Source organism: Marmota flaviventris, chromosome 9 (genome assembly GCF_047511675.1).
Source record: "Marmota flaviventris isolate mMarFla1 chromosome 9, mMarFla1.hap1, whole genome shotgun sequence".
Lineage (NCBI taxonomy): Eukaryota > Metazoa > Chordata > Mammalia > Rodentia > Sciuridae > Marmota > Marmota flaviventris.
The window spans coordinates 14,560,052-14,581,458 of record NC_092506.1 but is presented as its reverse complement, the minus strand read 5'-3'; the positions used below and the strand labels follow the sequence as shown (position 1 = coordinate 14,581,458).

The 21,407-nt window shown below is 41.2% G+C and overlaps 2 protein-coding genes across 13 annotated transcripts in view; one reads left to right on the top strand and one right to left on the bottom strand.

The window, feature by feature from the left end:
* Window positions 1-349: 349 nt before the first annotated feature.
* Window positions 350-20,552, bottom strand: Btbd18 (BTB domain containing 18). The gene is made up of 6 exons (XM_071616919.1): window positions 20,490-20,552; window positions 7,842-7,962; window positions 6,833-7,162; window positions 6,587-6,779; window positions 4,532-4,698; window positions 350-2,412 (listed from the first exon to the last, which is right to left on the bottom strand). Exons 1-6 carry the CDS (start codon window positions 20,550-20,552, stop codon window positions 350-352), a joined length of 2,937 nt encoding a protein of 978 aa, XP_071473020.1.
* Ctnnd1 (catenin delta 1) overlaps window positions 13,119-21,407 on the top strand; it is a 51,144-nt gene continuing 42,855 nt past the window's right edge. For 8 of the 12 annotated variants that reach the window (XM_071616145.1, XM_071616144.1, XM_071616146.1 and 5 more), the window contains exon 1: window positions 13,119-13,386. The gene's annotated coding sequence lies outside the window, so the exon portion shown is untranslated. Of the gene's footprint in view, window positions 13,387-14,766; window positions 14,891-21,407 lie in introns of all 12 variants that reach the window. The other 4 variants (XM_071616147.1, XM_071616141.1, XM_071616139.1 and 1 more) reach the window with 2 other exon arrangements.

The window sequence follows — 21,407 nt, the reverse complement described above, 5'->3', positions numbered from 1 at the left end:
TTGCAGACTCAATGCCTTGTGAACTGAGAGACCTGGTTCTTGGCTGTTACCTATGACCCACTAGAGTTGGGGACCACACAGCTTATTGTTTCACTTGTCACTAACTGGAAAGTAGATTACAAAGAAATAAGATAGTTCAAGTTCATAATTTTCTACCTATGATACTACTAAACTTCTGCCTGGTTCCCAAGGCCTGGGGAGGGGAGGAGGGAACCTACAAAGAGTCAGGGTAGACCTACCTCTTACACTAAGAGGAGAAGGCATGTGCTAGTTTCTGCCAATAAATAAGCCTTTTACTAGCCAACACTTTCCACCCTCCCAGGGCCCCTAACTTCCCCTCCCCTCTCTACTACGTTAGTATATCTACCTCTGTTTCTGACTCTGAGGAAGGATCAGGCCACACAGAGGGAACACTAGCGGGCCCCAGCCTCCCCTCTGCTGTCCAGTCCACCACATCAATTTCCTCATCTTCAGAGCTGTCAGGAAGTGGGCCCAGCAACTCAGAGTTATCAAATGCCTCCTTGCTGGCCTCTGGAGCAGGGTATAATTCCTCATCCATGGTTAGGGACACGTCTAGCTCAGTCTCTGCCCAGTTTGAGCATGGAGGAGAGAGGTCCCTGTAAGATCTTTGGGAAGGGTCAGGGGAGTCAATATGGAGAAGTTTGTCTCCCTGATCATCCAGTGGCTGGGAGTTGGTAATTTCAAGATGTGGAGTCCAAGAGTCTCCCACTGAAAGCACTCCTTCTTCACTCACCTCAGAGGGCATAACAAGGGGGCTAAAGGGCTCAATTGGCTCTTTGTTCTCAGAAGGCATGACAAGGGGACTAAAGGGCTCAATTGGCTCTTTGTTCTCACTAACAGGTTCCTTTTCCAATCCTGTGAGTTCTCTGGGCCAGAGTTCCATGTCTGGTAAACACCATTCTTCCCCTTCAATCCAGTTCTTTCCTGTTTCTGTCAGGTGATAACTAGGGGTTCTGCAGCCCTCAACCTCAGGACTCTCCAAAGACCCAACAGGTGGCTCAATGTCTGAGCCACAGAGCATAAAGTCAAGGATCTCTTCCAGCTCACTGGTGGCTGCAGCACTTGTGATTCGGTATTCCTCCGCTTCACAGGGCTGCCTGAGCAGAGCTGTATCAAATGCATATGGCTCTCTGCAGTCAATATTCATCATGGGTTCCTTCCCTACCAGCTCTGGACTAGACCCAAACTCTGACTTCACCACAGAGTGGCCTGGGGAGTGGCTAACAGAGAGCAGAAAGTCTTGTAGCCTAGAGACTGGAGAGTCCTGACAGAGTTCTATTTTAGTAGATGGCATTTCCTGCTCATTAATTGAGGATAGCTGAGCCCCTGGAGGTTCTAAGTCTCTCCTGGGATCTGGGATCTGGGAGCTATCTTGAGAATTTTTGAGGGGAGGATCCTGTACCACCTCCCAGCAGGTCCCATTTACAATCTTCCGAAGTTTTACTCTCCCAATCTGCCCTTCCTCTGCAGAGTCTGAGTTGGGTGCTCTGACTTCAGGGCTCTGCTTCTTATTCCCACCTGCCTTCCCAAGACCAGATGGGCTTGGGGTGTTCTGTAGAGGACTAGCTCTTCCTGGCTTCTGTTTGTCCTCTGGTGCTTCTTTATTTATACTTCTCTGCCGCCAAAGACGCCGGCCAGGGGCTGTGGGCACTGTGCTGGACCCACTTAAAATGCTAGGCTTTGATGTACAGACATCAGGAGATGGCTTTGAGCGACTTAGCCTGATCTTTCTGGGCAACAATCGCTCATCCACAGCGGGGTACAAGCTGGGTGGGGAAACTGCTGTAGGACCAAGGACAGAGTCATCCTTGTTTTCCTTAAGTCCCTGACTGTGGCTTGAAGGAGGAGAGCTTTTCTCTTGGGGAGTCAGGCAGGCTCTAGCCTTCCTCTTGAGCAGAAGAGTGCCTGACAAGTTCTCAGCATTTGGTCGGTTGCCCTTTTCCTGGGGACCTTCCTCTTTCCCCAAAGACTTCAACCTAACTGCCCCAAGAGGACAAGGAGTCTGAGTAACAGGCAGTGGAGTTCGTGGGCGGCGTATGGGTGCCACCACTCTGGCAGAGATTGGTGCAGCACTTGGTGGTTGTAAGCACTCTCGATTCAGTCTTCGGCCTTGAGGGGCCTTCACTAACTTTCCACCCTCTAACTGAAGAGATTCTAGCTCAGACACACGGAGCTGCCGCGCAGCAGAAAGCACGTCCTGGGCTTCTTCTCGAGATACTTCCATCTCTGAGGTATACAGGAAGTCCACCAACTTTCTAAGTGTCCTGATTTTCAGGCCCCCCAGTTCCAGCACCACCTTCCGACCCTGAGCTGGCCTTTCCCGTTCCAGGCGTTCTGTGAAGAAGGGGCTGCAGGCTGACAGAATGCAGCAGTGGGCTGGAACTGCCTCACCTGGAGAGAAACACACAGACTGTCATGTAGACTTGCATGTTAATGGACTAAGCATAGACTAACGACCCAAATGTATTGCCCCTTCTCATAGTTTTTTCCCCATGGAAATTCAAATAAAAGGAGAAATTTGTTCCTTCTGCTTGCCTGGAATCTTCTGCCATACCTCTCTATCAGCTAGCTTATTTTTTAATAATCCAAAATCTAGCCCACAAAAATTCATTCAAAAAGTCTTCCTCTAGGGGCTGGAGTTGTGGCTCAGTGGTAGAGCGCTTGCCTCACATGTGTGAGGCACTGGGTTCAATTCTCAGCATCGCATATAAATAAATGAATAAAATAAAGGCCTATCAACACAAAAAATATTAAAGAAACAAAGTCTTTCTCCAGCTGGGTGTAGTGATGCATACCTGTAATCCCAGCAATTTGGGAATTTGAGGCAGGAGGATTGTTAAATTTAAGGCCTGCCTAGACAACTTAATGAGACTCTGACTCAAAAAAATAAAATAGGCTGGGGATGTAGCTCAGTGGAAGAACACTCTTCACTCTTGGGTTCAATCCCTAATACTGCCACCCACCCCAAGAAAGCAAGCCTTTCAATCCACAAGTATGGGTTTGGTGCTCCTAGGCACAGAAAGGTACTCCACAACTATCACTGCACTTACCTACCTGAATGGGAATTAGCCATCTCCATTACACTGTAAACTCTGTGAGGACAGGGGCCATATCACTGATGTATAACCATTACTTGCCACAAAACAGGGCTTACATTTCACTGCTTGCCACAAAGTAGATCAAATACTTGTTGAATAAATAGTGTTAACACATGAGAGCTCACAGAATTTTGTAGGAACAGCATGTGGTCTAACAGTAGGTTTAGAGGCAAACAATCAGGCTTCAATTTTCCTGAGATCTTGCTGCTGCCTACTAGGGAGTGGTCTCTTCTGAGCTACCTTCTCATTTTATGGGCAATTTCCAGGCATATCAATCAGGCTATCCCATGTCTTCAGTTACCAAAGCCTTGCTGATGACCCCCAAAGCCCTATCACTACCTAGATACCTTTCCTGTGATACCAAACATCACAGCTGGCATGTCTACATGGATGCCTCACAAGTAACTCCAATGCAACCTTCCAAGGAAAGGAAATTTCGCCACCCCAAACCTCCCAATTTCGACACCAAAATAAAGTATCCCATTCATCCTCTTGCCTCAGTCATTTGAATCTAATCTTTCTAAATATATCTAATCAAATGTCAATTTTAAATAACTTTCTGGAGTCATTATGTGCCACCAGGCATTCTTCTAAGGGTTTTACCAGTATTAATCCATTTATTCACCACACCCTGTGATGTAGCTACTGGTATTGTAGATGAGTAAACTGAGGCATACTTTGGTAAGATCCCCACAATTACAGTAAGTAGAAGGGACAAGATTAAAATCCAGAATGTGGCTACAGACTATGCTCTTCCTCACTTGAATAGCACATACATTTTTTTTGGCATACTGGAGTTTGAAACCAGGGATGCTCTACTACATTTCCAACTTTTTATACTTTTTATTTTGAGGCAGGGACTTGCTCAGATGCCTAGATAGACCTACTCAGCTTCCTAAGTAGCTAGAATTACAGAGCCCAACTACAATCCTTTGTTTTTATTTTTGGTACTGGGGATTAAACCCAGAGCATTACCACTGAACTATATCTCTGGTCTCCCTAAGTTGATCAGGTTGGCCTTGAACTTTTGATGTTCTTGCTCAGCCTCGAATCACCAGGAAGGATAATATCCATTTTTTTTTTCCAGTGCCAGAGATCAAATCCCATACGTGGAAGCAAGTACTCTACCATTGAGCTACATCTCCAGCCTGATATCCATATCTTAAGGAATTTTGATGTATACAAAACTTTATAATTAGTTTCATTTTTTAGGAGAGAAAAAAAAGTCACAATTTCACTCCTGAAAGCTAACTGTCCCAGAAACATACAGCTTTTTTTTTTTAATCTGTTTACCAAATAGTTTACTGTACTAGGAAGTAATATTCTTCTGTTTTTTTTCCTTCACTCCTGACCAATAAACTCATTTTATTTATTCTATGGTAAATTTCCAGCTGAGTTCCTACCAGTCTTACCTTCTGCCTGCAGAAGGACATCACAAAACACACCACTCTGCTGCTGGTGATGAAGCTGCAGAAATGCTAACCGGAGAAATCGAGGGTTCCTGTATAAGATTTTGGAACTGGCAGGAGAGCACATGTTGGTAGTACCTAATGAACCTAGGTTTTCACGGATCAGATTCCTGTAAGTGAGATAATTCATTTCAGAGGTATGGTTATACCTAATATTTTTTGTTTTTGAAATGACAGGGAAATTTTGATCAGGGTGTGATGACACACACCTGTAATCCCAGCAGCTTGGGAGGCTGAAGCAGGAAGATCACAAGTTTAAAGCTCAGCAACTTAGGGAGGTCCTAAGCAACTCAGCAAGACCTGACTCTAAATTTAAAAAGAAAAAAAAAAAAAAAAATGGGGAGGGGGCGGCTGGGATGTGGCTCAGTGGTTAAGTGCCCCTGGGTTCAATCCTGGTACCAAAAATAAATATATATATATTTATTAATAAATAAATATAAATAATATAATATAATAATATAAATATAAATAAATATATATATATTTATTTATTTATTTTAAGAAGTATAGTATGAACTGGGGAAACATTAACCCTGGAAGTTGTGCTAAGGGTAACTTTCTCTCTTTTTCAATAGTGGGGATTGAACCCAGGGGTGCTTTATCACTAAGCTACATCTGCAGTCCTTTATATTCTCCACTTTGAAGCAGAGTCTTTGTAAGTTGCTGAGGAGCTCATTAAATTTCCAAGGCTGGTCTTGAAACTGATCCTCCTGCCTTGACCTCTCAAATCCTGGGATTTCAGGCATGTGCCACTAAGCCTGGCTTGAAATTCTCTCTTGAGATACTCTTGGTGCCTGACATGGTGGTGCATGCCTGTTATCCCAGCAACTGGAAAGGCTGAGGCAGGAAAATCACAGGTTCAAGGCCAGCCTCAGCAATTTAAGAGACCCAGCCTCAAAATAAAAAATAAAAAGGTCTGAGGATGTATCTCAGAAGAAAAGCACCCTGGGTTCCATCGCTAGTATCATAAGTAAATAATATCACCATAGTGGTTACATGTGGGAGCTCAGAGATAAGGCTAGGTTTGAATCTTGGCTCTGTTAGTAGCATAGTTGTATAATCTCACACAGGTGACTTGATTTCTCAGTCTCACATTCTCATCCATGAAATGGGAATAACAATACTTACCTTGTGGGACTGTTTTAAAAATTAAATGAGTCAACACAGGTAAAACTGCTTAGCACAATGTTGGCGTGGCACAAAATAACTATTATCCCCCAAATGGATATTATTATTATCCTTCAATCTTCTTCATTCGTATTACTGCTGAGACTCACTCCTAGAGTGCTATTAACGTTCTTCCTGAGCACTTCATCCCCTAGGTTCCATGGTTATAATCCTCAATTTAACACTTTAATGGGTATAGAACTTTCTGTAGGAAGTTGTATGCATCTTCTTTTCTCTGTGTTATCACACTAACCAGCAGAGGGTGCACAATAAAGAGAAGATCTGAGTGGGAAGACATTGCCTCTCTTGGTTTAAATGTACTAGGCCAAAGTGAGCCTGATTGACCCTGGAAGTTGAAAAAAATGTGGCCTTAGGTTTGTCTGTTTGGTTAATTACCTGGCTAACAATGGAGCAAGGATAGGTAAGCATTCTACCTCTCCCAACCAAACTTGATATTCTGACTTCACGCCTATTAACATTTCAAGTTTTGTTTTGTTTTGCATTGAAACACCCACACTCACTGACTGCAGAGCTGTGTTCTTGTCCTGGCATGAAGTTTTCAGTCAGGTGGCACTGAGGGTTCGAATTGTTCACGTCAAAACTATCAGGAAAGAAAAGTGGGAAAATAAGAAAGGGTGGGCTCAATTTCCATCCCAGACAGAGAACCATAGGTGGAGGAGGGCAGCTGTTGCAAGGGCCCCAGGAAAGCTTTCCAAAACACCAATGCCTGCCCTTGCCCCTGAAGCCAACCTGGAATGGTTTTGCAGTAGGATTTGTTCCTGACGTGCTGTCTCTGCTTGGGTCTTCTGTCCAGCCTGCCTTGCTTCCTACCAATGTCTAGCCTCCTGCCAACAGTTTGAGCAAAGCAGCGCAGCGCAGGTGGGCCAACGGCCTGAGCGATTCCCTTCTTCGTCCAGAAGCGAAGGAACTGGGGTTGAAGGAGAAAGCAGGGCGTTAGGGAAGGCCCTGCAAAGCTGGGCGCCCCGGCCCAACTCCTTTGAGAGACCTCTTGGCGCGAAGGTTTCTGGGAATGGAGCGTGGGGATCCCGGAGGCCTGGATTCAGGGCTGGCCCTCACCGCCACCTCCGACCACACGGGCTTTGCAGTCACTCCCTTGGTGCCCTCGTGGTGCTGCTGATCCTGGCACCCACATGCACTGGGCAGTGGTGACAGCCACGGCCTGAGTCCACGCGGCCCCGCGCCACAACACCGCGCGCGCCGCTGCCCTCGCGCAAGCTTCGTCGTGGGGCCGACGTCCTTCCTCCTCCCAGCTCTCGGCCCACGTCTGCCTGAATACGTCATCCCCATTGGCCGAAGGCCCCCGGGAGAACCAATCAGAGAAGGAGCGGAGCTTTGGGCGGGAGGCTAAGTCTCGAGCGACTTGCGGGTTGCAGGAAGATGGCTGGGCTGCGAGAGGTAGGCGGAAGGGCCCGCCAGGGAGGGATTCTTAAGGGACCCCCCTGGTCCCTTGGCACTCGATGAGCAGTGAGACAGAGGGCCGGGGAGGTTAGAGGACAGCTCCTCCTTCCCTTGAAGAGGCTGCAAAGGACCTGCCTAGACTCCGCCAGGCTTCAAGGAGGGAAGGGCACATGTGTATAAACAAAAGAGAAACGGAAAGAAAGAACCAACAGCCCGTATGTCTGAAGCATATCTTCAAAGGCATCAATATATCTCCATTTGTATGCCTTCCTCCACCTGTGGGTCTCTGGCTGGTGTCTCCACTCGCACCCCATGTCTGGAGTCTAGGTATCTTCTGAGGCCAGAGGGGTTCTGGAACAAGCTCCCTGCGCTAGTTTCTGAATTCACTTTCTCCCCTGATTCCATTCCGACCCCGAATCTCAGACAACTGTTGACCCACAGAATTGTAGACGTCCACCCCCCCCCCCGCCCCAGTGGTCTCCTGTGCCCTTCCACAGACGATTTATTTAGCACAACTTCTCTTGGGAAACGACTTGTTTCAGGAGTGATGCTAAATTAAATGATCTCGAGGTAAAAACCTTTACAAAGAATGCAAACCCACGGCATAAATCTAGACAGCAGTTCTTTCCCTCCTGTGCATTAGGACCCAGGCCCTGGCTTCCATTACTGCCCCCTGGGTAGATGTCCGGTGATGTCTTGCGTTTGCCCTGGGCGAAATGGCTGAATATATTAAAAAAATGCTGAAGCCAGCTGGAGGTAGAAAGGAAGTTGCTTAAGAAGAGGAGAACCTGCAAAATGACAAAAAGAGGGGTGAGTCATACAGGGCTCTCAAATATGTCTTCATTGGTATCTAACACATTTTCTAAAAGGATTTGAGTGTTGGGAGTGTAGCTCAGTGTACAGGGCTTGCCCAGCCTGTGAGAGGCTCTGGGGTCCAACCTCAGCACAACAAAACAAAAACAAAAACAAAAAAAACCCATTTAAGGTATTTGGCTGAAATAGTGGTGTGAGGAGTGCATTTTCAAGTCATCCAGTATTTTTCCTGGTTTGAAGCTTCCGTTCTTAAGATGAGAAAAGGAACAAGGAACAGAAGACATTTTCAGTTGTAGTTGTCATGTTTTGAAGAGGAAGCAGTTTCTGAAAGGACATAAAACTCAGCCGAAGGAGGACGGATTTTACTTGCTTGCAAGTAAGCAAGCAAGTGAGGAAAGCAAAAGAGTGAAGGCAGAACAATACTTATTTATGGCCCTGGGTTCTATCCCCAGTACCATGTTAAAAAAAAAAAAAAAGTAATATTTATTTATGGCATCTGTTGCTGAAGAATCAAGATTTGATTGGAGAGGTGTACTACAAGGATAGACAATTTTGTGGAGGTATAAGGAAAATATAAATATTATATCTCATCATTATTATTTGCATCAGGATGAAATTTATTTTAAAGAAGAGGAATCACTAGTTTGTTTTTAATGTAATACCCTATTTGTGTTAAGAATTTCTAAAGGGAATGATAAGTGGCTATCCCAGGGCTTCAGAAATGACAGACTTCAGAGAGAGAGAGAGAGAGAGAGAGAAATGAAACAAAACAAAAATGATGAATTTTGGATGTGTAGCCACCAGAGGGTAGAAAGGAGTAAAAATATTTTGTTTTTATTTGTACAAATAGCTAGTGGTTTGTTTGTTTTTTTTTTTTTGGGGGGGGGGAGTTGATGATTTTCATTTCTTCTTGACATTTATAATTTTAAGTCTATTTTAGAGCTAGAATTGTCATTACATAATATTGTGCTGTATATTGATAATTAAATTTTTTTTTTTTGGTTTTGGGAATCAAACCCAGGGCTTTGTACACATTAAGCATGCACTCTACCACAGAGCTATCTGCCCTCCCTGCCCCTGGGGCCCATTTCTTTTGTAAATACCCACCACTCCCCCTCAGTTCTTTCCTAATCTTTCATCATTTTATTGTGTCTTATTTTTCTATCTTTGTATGTGATGATGGTTGTGGGTGGGGAAGTTAAACTTTTGAGATTTTTAAGACTGAGCATTGAAGCCTGGCATAGTGGCAAATGTCTATTAATCCTAGAGACTCCAGAGACTGAGGAAGGACGACTGCAAAATCGAGGCCAGCCTCAGCAACTTAGTGAGGTCCTAAGCAACTTAGAGAGACCTGTTTCAAAATGAAAAATAAAAGGGCTTAGGGATGTAGCATTGTGGTAAAGCACTCCTGGTTTCAATCCCAATACCTAAAACAAAAGAAGAGCACTGAATATAATGTTCTATGTGTATAAACAAAAGAGAAACAGAAAGAAAAAAACAAACAAAAAACAGCTCTTGTGTCAAAAACATATTTTCAAGCCATTAATTTCTCTCCATTTTTATGCTATTCTAATATAAATCCCTGTTACTGTAACTTGACAGATACAATTGCCTTCAAACTAATCTTGCTTTTACACTTGCTTCCTCTTTAATTAATTTGCTGTATAAGTCCATTTACAAGATCTTTTCAAAATGGGATTTAGATCACGTCCTTCTATTTAATCACCCCACAGTCAAGCTTTCCTCTAAGAATAAAAACCCAAACTCCTTTCTCCGACCCACATAACCCTTCGTATTCTGATTTTCAACCTCTCCCTCCATCCTTATTTCCAGCACCTTCTGTTGGGTCCAGTATGTTTCAGCCCACACCTTGGGGCTTTGGTATTAAGAATAAAGACTGCCTGTACCTTCTCAGAGCTGGCTGCTTCTTGCTATTTAGATTTCAACTTAAGTATCACCTTTCCAGAGTTTGTTTCTGACATCCAATCTAGAGCATGCTACAAGTTACTTTTATCAATCTGTTTTAAATGTACATAGTGCTGCATCTAACATTATCTTATTAGATAAATAAATAAATAAGATAATCTTTTGGTGCTGGGGATTGATCCCAGGGCCTTAAGCATTGCTAAGCATGCACTTTACCACTGAGCTACATCCCCAGCCCTTACCTTATTAATCTTTTTTATCTTTAGAAAGTAAGCTTTATGGGATTAGGAAACTTGTCCTTCTTATCTTACGTTTCAGAAGAGTGCCTGACTCACTGTAGGTATTCAAATTAACCCAAGTAGAACTAGTCTATTTTCAATAAACTGAGCATAAATAACTTTATCTACTAGTATTAGTGATTGTGATGCTTTATTTGGAGATAGCTGTTTTAGATAAATTTAAATTTTAACATCTTTTTCACCATTGAGTTTTTTTATTTATATAATTCTATTTTTAATGTTTTCCACAAACATTCTTTCATGTTAAATGGCTTGTCCTGAATACTATAACTACTAAGCAGAGACCATTCACTCTTTCCACTGTTGCTATGTATAAGGCTAAGCTCTGGGAATGTACCATGAACAAGAAAAACACTGTTCATGCTTTCATGGAGCTTATCTTCTGGTGGGGAAGACAGAAACACACAAATGAAAGCAAAATAGAAAGGAAGACAAAATAATTGTAAGTTGTAAGCAGTGATGTGGTGGAGAAAACAAGACCAATCCATCTCTAGAAAATCACAGAACATTCTAGAATAGAGCTCGGATCTGGAACCCAGGGAATCATCAAACATTTCTTGTGCAAATTATTTTCCTCTGACAATCATCTTTGGCTTTTGAACTTGCTGTGGAGAGCAGAGGTAGAAGATACAATAAAGCAATGGGAGAAGATTCTTAGATAATGAGACTTGAAGGCTGTTCATTATCTTTGTGATAATGTATTCATTTCCCATTCTAGTTTGTTTAAAACCCATCAAACAAGTGCTGAATGCTTGTTTGGTCTTGGCTACCAAGTATGAGGATCTTTAAGACTGTATACCAAATATGCTGGGGTAAATAATGACTAGATCAGCCTGATTAAATGGGCACTTCATGCTGAGGAGAAGTGAAATTCCAGGTTAGATAAGCAAGATTAGATTATGGTTGATAAGTATTACTTTAATGTGTGTGTTTGTGGTACTGGGGACTGAACCCAGTGCTGTACCACTGAGCTACATCCCCGGTCATTTTTAAAATTTTTTATTTTGAGACAGGTTCTTGCTAAGTTGCTGAGGCTGACCTGGAACTTGTGATCCTTCTGCCTCAGCCTCCTGAGTCCCTGGGATTACAGGTATGTGTCTCTACTCCCAGCCCAGATTACTTTAATGTATTAAGTGAATAAATATGGTACTTTGAAAGCAACAAGGTATTTGGCCTTTATCCTAACTGTATTGTAAGGTGATTCAAAGAGCCTCAGCTATGGAGTCAGATTGATGTAGAGGTCACTTCTTAGCCAGATGAACTCTGGCAATTTTCTTTGCTTAATTGAGCTTTGATTTCCTCATCTGTAAAATGGTGGCGTTTTAAAAGTTAGAGGTAATGAGCCCAAAGTGACTCTCAGTTGGTAGACACTCCATTGAGTTGCTATTATTGGATAATGGTGAGCCATGGAATGTTTTTTGGGGACAGGATAGATAATATAGTTTATACTATACCACTATACATGGTTTAAAAGCCTTTATGTGTATCTTAATTTTCATATTCTTGGCGATAGATATTATCCTCATTTTATACTCAAGGAAACTGAGGCTCAGAGAGATTATATAATTGAGTCAAGTGGTACATGGACTTGAGTCAGTGCACTTACAAAGGTGGAGTTTGAAGCCAGGGAGTCTGACTACAGAATCTATGCACTTCACCTCTATCCTAGATTATGAAAACTTTATGAAGATTCATTTAGTAAATCTAAAGGTTTTAGATTTTTCAGTAAGCAAGAGAAAGAAACCTTCAATTTAACATTATCATCCTTGTTTAGTAATTAGTGAGTGACAAAATAGTAGTCTTTGTTAGGCATAATAAAACTAGCTGGGCACATGCCTGTAATCCCAGTGTCTTGGGAGGCTGAGGCAGGAAGATCACAAATTTGAGGCCAGCCTGGGCAATTTAGCAAGATCCTGTCTCAAAATAAAAAGGGATGTAGCTCAGAGGTAAAGTGCCCCTGGATTTAATCCCCAGTAACAATACACAAAAACAAAAACCCCACCCCTGTCTTCCTTCCTGGTCTAACAGTCTTAAAAATGTTTCTTAACTTAGAAGAATACGACCTGTATGATCCTTTATTTAGGTTAAATGTAAAAAAAATATATATATATATATACGAATCAGATAATCTTAAGCTTCAAGTTCACAAAGGAATCAAATTTTCTTAAGACTTTACTACTTACGCTGTTAACCATTTCAGATATATTGCTTGTTTATTGGATGCCATTTACTCTCCCCCACAAATTCACCTTATTTTGATTTGGGGACAAATGGGAAGACAGTGATTTTCTTAACAGCCCAGTGGATTCCTATCTTCCTTTTGGTTCAGAGTATGGAGACTAAAAACTATTAACAAGTTCAGTCATTTATTATTTTATTTTTAATTAGCTCTAATGCAATTAAACCAAAACAAAGAAACTGAGAGTTTACCCCCGATATTCCCTACCATCCCAATCAACACACAGTAGTCCTATCTTTCTTTGGGAAAATGCTTTGGGGTAGAAGGCAACAAACCAAACAGCAGGCAAATAACATCAGCTCTTTTCTGTTTCTTCACCCGGATAGGTAGGGAGAGGGAGCAAGAACCCCCATCAAAGAGAACAAATGCTTAAGTATGCCATTCTAAAAAGCCCTTGTTTTTTCACACGCCCACCCCCTGAGCTCTGCAGTAATTCTTCAGAGATTGTATAGTCTCTGCTTTAAATATAAATATATATATAAAACTTCCCCCTGTCTCCTTCCTCTCCTCCTCTCTCTCTCTCTTTTTTTTTTAATTTCCTATAATAAAGTTTCCTATTGGATAAGGTCAGCTCTCTGATTTATGCTTGGCTCCTATTGGAAGCTCGCAGGGGCTGACATCACTTAGGAAAGCGAGGGGGTAGGGCTGCCAGATCAGTTTGTCACCACCCAGGCTCCCTTGCCTTTGGCTGGGTGCAACTTCCATTTTAGGTGTTGGATCTGAGGGGGGAAAAAAGAGAGAGAGAGGGAGAGAGAGAGAGTGAGTGAGAGAGAGAGAGAGAGAGAGAGAGAGAGAGAGAGAGAAGCAGAAAAGATCCTGAAAGGAGGAAGAGGTGGTGAAGATCAGCTGCTTTGCTGGATTTGTCTTTCTCAGCACATTGGCGAAGCCTTGGGTTTCTTTCTCAAAGGACTGGTTTTTAGAAGTCCACATTTGAGGTGTGTGCTTTTTTTTTTTTTTTTTAAAGAAAAAAATGTGTGTACAGCCGGGCAAAGGAGGATAAGCCAAGTCGAATTTTTGTCTGACGGTAACTAGAGGGAATTTAAAAACGGAGAGTCTGTTATGCTGATGGGTGACTTTTAAGCAATTGTTTTTTCCTTCTACTTTCAATACTTTGAGGGATTTTGATATTTTATTATTTTAAAAAGGTAAAATATTACAAGACCTGGAAACAAACTTCTAGATCCAATACTGGGAACTGAATGGAATCAGGGGGGTAAGAGAAGTTGTGTGAATTTACATTTTGGTGTGTTCTTTGATTTTATATTTTTTCTGAATTAAGCTAACATATTTCTGTTTTCAGAGCCCAAATCAAAAGTTGGTTTTTTGGCTTGTTGTGTGTGGGTTGGGAAAGGAATTTGTCCGGGTCGGAAGCTAGTTATACAGATGGTTCTTCATGTGTTTCAAACTTTTTCTTTTTTCCTTTTACCATTGGATTTGTGGAAATGGAAAGTTGCAGGGAGCTTTGCAGCTTAAATGGTATTGTTTTTTCCCCCATAGAGAGTTTGAACGGCCCAGATCGGTTTCAGCCCTGCTGTTCCTGGGTGGATCCCTCTTACTTTTCCAGGTGTGGTGGGTGGGAGCCTCACTCGCCTGCTAGATGTAGCCTCCCAGCTTTGCTTTATAAAAGAAAACAAATGGATCTCTGTTAACTGAATTGACAGATCCTTCTCCTCCTAAAACCCTTGATGGCAAAGATTTGTGGAGGTTGTTATGTTAAATCTGTAATAGGGTAACACTTGGTATGTACTTAAAAGGGTAGAACTTCTAATCATGCTTTTTATTTCACTTGAGTATAGTGGCAATACACCTGAAAAAATTTCAGCTTTGTGGTCTCTGAAAGGTCCATAGGTTGAATAAGGTGAGCTAAGAGAAACCATTTACACAAACTTTGGTGTTTAAAATGCATTTGAGAAAGAAAAAGGAGAGTTTTTATTTTTAAGTCAACTGGAAAGTTATTTTTTGGAGGTGAGTTTGTTTGGTTAATTTACCTTTAAGTCGGAAGTCTGTTAGAACTGAAGGGCATGACTGTGCTTTCGTGTCTTAAACCTTAAGATTTGTTTGGTTTTGTTTTTGCACATATATTTTTGTAAAAGTACTGATTCCAGATAATCATATAGCCAACTCATCAGTAGCTGAAAGCTAGGGTGTTCTCTTCCTCTTTTTGAAATGCGAATCAGTCCGAAAATTATAGCTGATACTGCCCTAATTGTAACAAGATGGGCCTTAATGTATAAGCTGCTCATTAGCTTTAAACTGGTATGTATCTTTAATATTCCTCTGATTTCCTACCGCCCCCCTCCACCCATTCTTTTCAGACTAGAACACTTCCTTGAATTTCCTTTCTAGAATGAGAACATTTCTTGAAAGATGATTTCATCCTTGTGAGGTTGTGGCTTCAGGAGGAGACAGAACTTTGTTCTTCCTCTCAATATAAACTAGGTAAGGGTTACATAAAAATTCTGATGTCTGGGTCTCATAACAAGTAAATTAAAAATAAAAAGTGTGTACAGTCTGTTCGGCATAGTTCTTGTTTAATATTTTTCTGATTTTCTTTCAAATGTGCTCTCTACCTTAACTCCATACTAGGGAGGTTTCATTGGAGGGTTGGTTATGTTGCTGCTGGACTGTCGGAGTGTTGGTTTCCCACTCAACCTTTAGGGGGGACGGATGAGAGAATCTGAAGGAAGAGTACAAAGGCAGTTTGAAAATAGGTTCTGGATGACTGAGTGGTGATTTGGGTCCGGCTTTAAATACTGAGCTTTGTGTAGCTGCAGTGAACATTGCAGTTAACTAGGGTCTAGGACTGTTTCTATGAACTAAGGCATTGTTTTGATTTGTGTGTAGTATTAGAGCCTTTGGGGTGATAAGATGGAAGATTTGTCTTTTACCTCACTACTGGTTGTTGTTGTTTTCCGAGGAATTATAGTAAAAGGTACAGATAAGAAAATCTTTTATTTTGTAATTTTTTTGTTTTTTTCTTTATTTTGATTTTGGGGTAAAAATGATGATCACTGTGAGTTGTACAGATTTTTCTTTCCTTGTTTGTCTCCTATATAATACTGTTGGTTTCTTTGTTATGTGAGTAAGGTAGTGATCCGTGTTCCAGGTGGAGTCTCTTTTGGGTGTTTTAGAGTTCTAGTACCTTTCTTAGGATTCCAGCATGGACAGAGTGACTAGAATATGTTCTGCCAGCTAGTATAAAATTGAGGTTATTTGAGATCTTAAAAAAAGAAAAGCTCCCAATAATTACAGTCGAGCCTTTGGTTTATGAAGTAGTTGCTCTCCAGGGTTGGGTGAGATAAGATTAATGCAAATAAATTAAGCACAGATCACTATCTATTGATAAAATGATTAGCTCTGTATAATTTTTGCTTTCTATTTTGGTACATGATAGTCCTCTGTTAGTAACTGCCAGGTTCTCTTGCCTTTCCCCTCATTGTTTTTTATGGTGTGCTAATAATTTTGCACAAACTATTACTTAATTCCAACAAAAACCCAAACCTAGAAGCACAGTTTTGCTGAAAATCTTTACTGCCTGTAAATGGTGGAGGCCAGGATTAACCCTGGTCTGACTTGACTACAAAGTCCAATGACTTAACCACTAATACACTGCCATTCTTCAGAGAGAATGGAAATAACAGAACTAAAATGAACTTACAAGAGGCAGGAGTGTTTCATTTTATGTAGGATCAGTAGTCACTCAGATTTCCAACCTTCTCCCATTTCCTTCAGCACCCATGTTGGGATAATGTATGTATGTAAAAGATCCATTTTCCTTAGAGCCCTGGGGAGCTGAATATGCTAGAATGGATATTATTTTTAGAACAGGGATCTTTCCATTTGTGTGCCATTGCTGTCCCTTTTTTTTTCCCTCCTTTTTCTTTCTTTTTTTTTTTTTTTGGTACTGGGGATTAAACTCAGGGTCACTCAACCACTGAGCCACATCCCCAGCCCTATTTTGTATTTTATTTAGAGACAGAGTCTCACTGAGTTACTTGGTTTCTTGCTATTGCTGAGGCTGGCTTGAATTTGTGATTCTCCTGCCTCAGCCTCCCGAGCTGCTGGGATTATAGGCGGGCGAGCCTGGCTCTTTTTTTGAGACAGTTTCCTTATATTTCCCAGAGTGGCCTTGAATTGGCCATCCTTTTGCCTTAGCCTAACCTAGTGGCTGGGATTACAGGTGTGTGCCACTGTGCCTGGTTCTAATTCCTTTAAATTCCTACAGTTGTCTCAAACTGCATTTGATTATCAGTGAAGTTTTATTTTCCCAGAGAATTTTCAGGTATTTGGTTTAGAATGATATCATCTTGCAGGGAGAGGTAGTTCAAATACCATAGTAATCATACTATATTAAAATTCTCTCTCTTTTTTGTCTTTTTTACCTCTAGACTAAGCTGCTTGGGTATAGGTACTATCTTCCTACCTCTGAATCCTTTAGTATCTATCTTAGTATCTGTACATACTAAGGTGCTTCGAAAGCCTTGGTTAAATAAGGTACTTGATTGTAATCATTGAGGGATATTTATTTAGCAATACTAGGGATTGAACCCAGGGATGCTCTACCACTGAGCTACAGCCCCAACCTTTTTTTTAATGTTGAGACAGGGTCTCACTAAATTGTTGAGGCTAGCCTTGAATTTGTGGTCCTCATATTTCAGCCTTCCATGTTAGGATTACAGGCCTGATCCACCACCTAGCTAGTGAGGAACTTTTGTGGGGAAGGCTTGAAAGGAAGTTGAGATAAGAAGCAAAACAACATAAATTAATAATATTTCCATGTGGTTTTGAAACTTTTACTTTCATTTTTAAGCAAAGTTTCTGGAAATAATAGTAAAGATTTTAACTTTACTCCTGTTTCCTTTCCTGCAAGCAGCCCAAGAAAGGGGTGTGTAAAAAGCAAGGGACCTAGGTCATTCATTTCAGAAGCTGTTAGTTTCACCACTGAAAATCTAAAATGTAGCCATTTTTTTAGGGAAGAACACATTAGGGCAGCAGCAAGGAAGTACTGCTTTCAGCCCTGGTTGGAAAGAGTGTTTTTCTACCTGTTAATAAAAACACAAAGAGTGTGGAAGGATAGTTTTGACCATCAGTGCTTCCGAGAAATCATGTTTGGTGTCTTTTTTTTTTTGGTGGGGGTAGGGGGTGGGGGGGTGAGGGGGTGAGGCGCGGGGTAGGCCTGGAGATTGAGCACAGGGCCTTGTGCATGCTGGTAAGCACTCCACCATTGAGCTACATCCATAGCCCCTGATATCATTTGTGCTGTTTTTTTGGTTTTGGGTACCAGGGATTGAACTCAGGAGCACTCAACCACTGAGTCACATCCCCAGCCCTATTTTGTGTTTTATTTAGAGACAGGGTCTCACTGAGTTGCTTAGCGCCTTGTCATTGCTGAGGCTGGCTTTGAACTCGCAATCTTTCTGTCTCAGCCTCCTGTGCTGTGTGCACCTCCATGCCCAGCTTATCGTTGTGGTTTTTATCACTGCTTCAGTCATGGATCTTTAGGAGATTTTGTTCGTTAAGTGTATTGGAAAGTTTATGAGTTTAAGAACCAAAATTAGTTTTCATGGGTAGTTTAGAATCCTGATAGTAACAGGAAACTTGCCTAAAGGAATGAACTGTAGGTAATCAGGAAAGAAATAACTAAAAATATTTTTTCATGTTCCTTTCTCTCAGAAAAAGAGGTTAAAATCAGACAATGCTGAAATAGGGATTGCTTTGCCTAAAAAATGCAGCTACCTTCAATGCTTCCAATAGAGCACTGATATAGCGTGGCAGGATGATTGTAGGAGGCAAGAACAACTCTTCTGGATAGGAGTGAAAAGGGGGAAGTTAGGGTGTTATTGTTTTGTGTTTAGTCATATATATTTTTTGGAAGTATTCTCCTTAATTTACTGGGAATTTCATGTTGATTATTAAATATTATACACTGTTCTTGATTATAAATATTATATATATATGTAGGGCCTGTCTGCATTTACTGATCTGGTTCAAGGATAGTTCTTTGGGTCCAGTCTAAAAGTTCTTACTTTTAGAGCCCCTTCCTGTCCTTTGGGTCCAGTCTAAAAGTTCTTACTTTTAGAGCCCCTTCCTGTCCTTTGGGTCCAGTCTGATTGGAATGATTTGGGCAATTTAAATCAGGCATGTAGAGAGCGGGCCTTATAAGGATCCATAGGTTTTTTTAATTTTTATTTATTTATTTTTTAAATTTTTATTATTGGTTGTTCAAAACATTACATAGCTCTTGACATATCATATTTCATACATTTGATTCAAGTGGGTTATGAACTCCCATTTTTACCCCGTATACAGATTGCAGAATCACATCGGTTACACATCCACTTTTTTACATATTGCCATACTAGTGTCTGTTGTATTCTGCTGCCTTTCCTATCCTCTACTATCCCCTCCCCTCCCCTCCCCTCCCCTCTTCTCTCTCTACCCCATCTACTGTAATTCATTTCTCCCCCTTGTTTTTTTTTTTTTTTTAGTTGTAGATGAACACAATATCTTTGTCATGTTTCATTTATTTATTTATTTATTTTTAATGTGGTGCTGAGGATCGAACCCAGTACCTCACGCATGTGAGGCAAGCGCTCAGTCACTAAGCTACAACCCCAGCTGCAGTTTGGGGGTTTTTTTTGGAGAGGGGTCTCTATGTTGCCCAGGTTGGTCTTCAACTCCTTGGCTCAAGTGATCCTCCTGCTTTAGCTTCTGGAGTAGGTAGGACTGCTAGAGTGTACCACCTTGCCTGGCTCCAGATTTTCTTAAGGCATTCTGTGCTCGTTCATGATAGGTAATTTTTCATGGTTTTCACAAAACGTTTCCCATTATATGATGATAAAAGTGATTTTAGCATTTTCATTTCAAACTTGCAGGAAAGTTTGCATGAATAGTACAGTAACTTCTGTATACCGGTCACTTACTCAGACACCAAGTGTTGCTTTAAGTGTTTTATTATTGTTTTTTTTTTTTTTTTTTTTTAATTTGTGATACTGGGGATATATCCTAGGTCCTTAGACATGCTTAAGTAAGCGCTTTACCACTGAGCTCCATCCCCAACCTGTTGTATGTTTTTTGACCAATATGCTGACCAAAAAGGTAATTTCCAATCTGTTTCACTAGTGTGGTGAGACAAGGCTGCATAGCAGAGTGCTTAAGGATATGGATGCTGAAGCCAGACTAAACTGCTTGGTTTCAAATCTTGCTCCAGTACTTACTAACCTATGGCAAATTGCTCTGTTTGCTCTGTGTTTTAGTCTTGTCTGTAAAATGGGGATAATATTAACCGTCTTATAGGATTGTTGTGACAATTACATGATTTGATATGTAAAATTTGTGGAACAATGCAGAGCTCATAGTAATGCCTTGTATTTGCTATTAGAATGGTAAATGAACTCAAACTTCATTTGTCTGTTGGACTAAATATCTTCCTTCCTTCCTTCCTTCCTTCCTTCCTCCTTCCCTCCCTCCCTCCCTCCCTCCCTCCCTCCCTTCCTTCCTTCCTTCCTTTCTCTCTTTCTCTCTCTCTCTTTCTCTCTGAGGATAGAACCCAGGGATGTTTTACCACTGAGCTACATCCCCAGTCCTTTTTATTTTTTATTTTGAGATGGGGTCTCGATAAGTTGCTGAGGGTCTCACTAAATTGCTGAGGTTGGCCTTCAACTTGTGTTCCTCTTGCCTCAGCCTCCCAAGTCTCTGGGATTAAGGTCTTAGAACCTGAGATTTAGACCCAAAAGAAAACATAGAAAAAGAAAAAAGACGTCAGATTTGGGGCAGGATTATAGCCCAGATTAGAGTGTGTGTTCATGCAAGACCCTAGGTTCAAACCCTGACACCAGAAGCAAAAACAAAAAACTTCAAACCTGAGATTCAATGTTAGATGTAGATTTTTTTTCCCCCCCTATACTAGGGAATTCACCCATGGCTCTTTACCATTGAGCTACATCTTCAGCCCTTTTTATTTTATTTTTATTTATTTTTTTATTTTGAGGCAGAGTCTCTAACTTGCATAGGGCCTCACTAAATTTCTGAGGCTGACCTTGAATTTACATTCCTTCTGCCTCAGCTTCCCAGAATCATTGGAATTACAGGTGTGGGCCATCATGCCAGCTAGATGTAGATTCTTATATTGTGGAATAAATGGACTTTATGGGTGGGTAAGCTAACTTTTTTAATTTAATGGGGGAAAAAGGTTTTTTAGTAGACAACTTTGGGGAGTTGTGTGGATGGGGTTATCCAAAACAATGGTGGTATGAGAATGGATTGCTTTTAATAAAATGTGGTGTGAATGGGGTAGAGAAACAGGTAGCAAAGCTTGAGTATCTTACAATAATTTCTTCAGAGACTTCAATATTTTAGATTAAAATAACTGCAATACAAGTTACTCCTACCATTTTGTTTCTACAAGAAGCATCTAAGAGGTAACTTTAATTTTGTCAGAGAATGGATTGAAAGGTTTTGTTTGGGTTTATTATTCTTGGCTTTGAAAGAGGGTTTTTTTTTTTGGTACTGGGATGCCTAACCACTGAACCGCATCCCCATCCCTTTTTAAAATATTGTATTTAGAGACAGGGTCTCACGGAGTTGTTTAGGGCCTCACTAAGTTGCTGAGGCTGGCTTTGAATTCTTGATCCTCCTACCTCAACCTCCTGAGTTGTGGGGGATTATTGGTGTGCACCGTCATACCCGACTGAATGAGATTCTTTTCTTTTTTTTTTTAATATTTATTTTTTTAGTTGTAGTTGGACACAATACCTTTATTTCAGTTATTTATTTTTTTGTGGTGCTGAGTATCGAACCCAGGGTCTCGCACGTGCGAGGCGAGTGCTGTACTTCTGAGCCACAATCCTAGCCCCTGAATGAGGTTCTTTACCTCAAAGTCTTGCTTGTCCAACCATGACTTTAGGATAACATTCAGTTATGAATGGTTGTAGTGGAAACAATTGAAACGATTACA

Excerpts from the sequence above, each read along its gene's own strand:
- Btbd18 (XM_071616919.1), bottom strand. The coding sequence starts at position 20,552 with ATGGCCCACACCTGTAATTCCAATGATTCTGGGAAGCTGAGGCAGAAG. Across the intron at positions 6,780-6,832 it reads CCGTGTGGTCGGAGGTGGCG|AAACCTTCGCGCCAAGAGGT; the intron begins GTGAGGGCCAGC and ends CTCCATTCCCAG. Across the intron at positions 2,413-4,531 it reads TGTCCTTCTGCAGGCAGAAG|GTGAGGCAGTTCCAGCCCAC; the intron begins GTAAGACTGGTA and ends GTTTCTCTCCAG.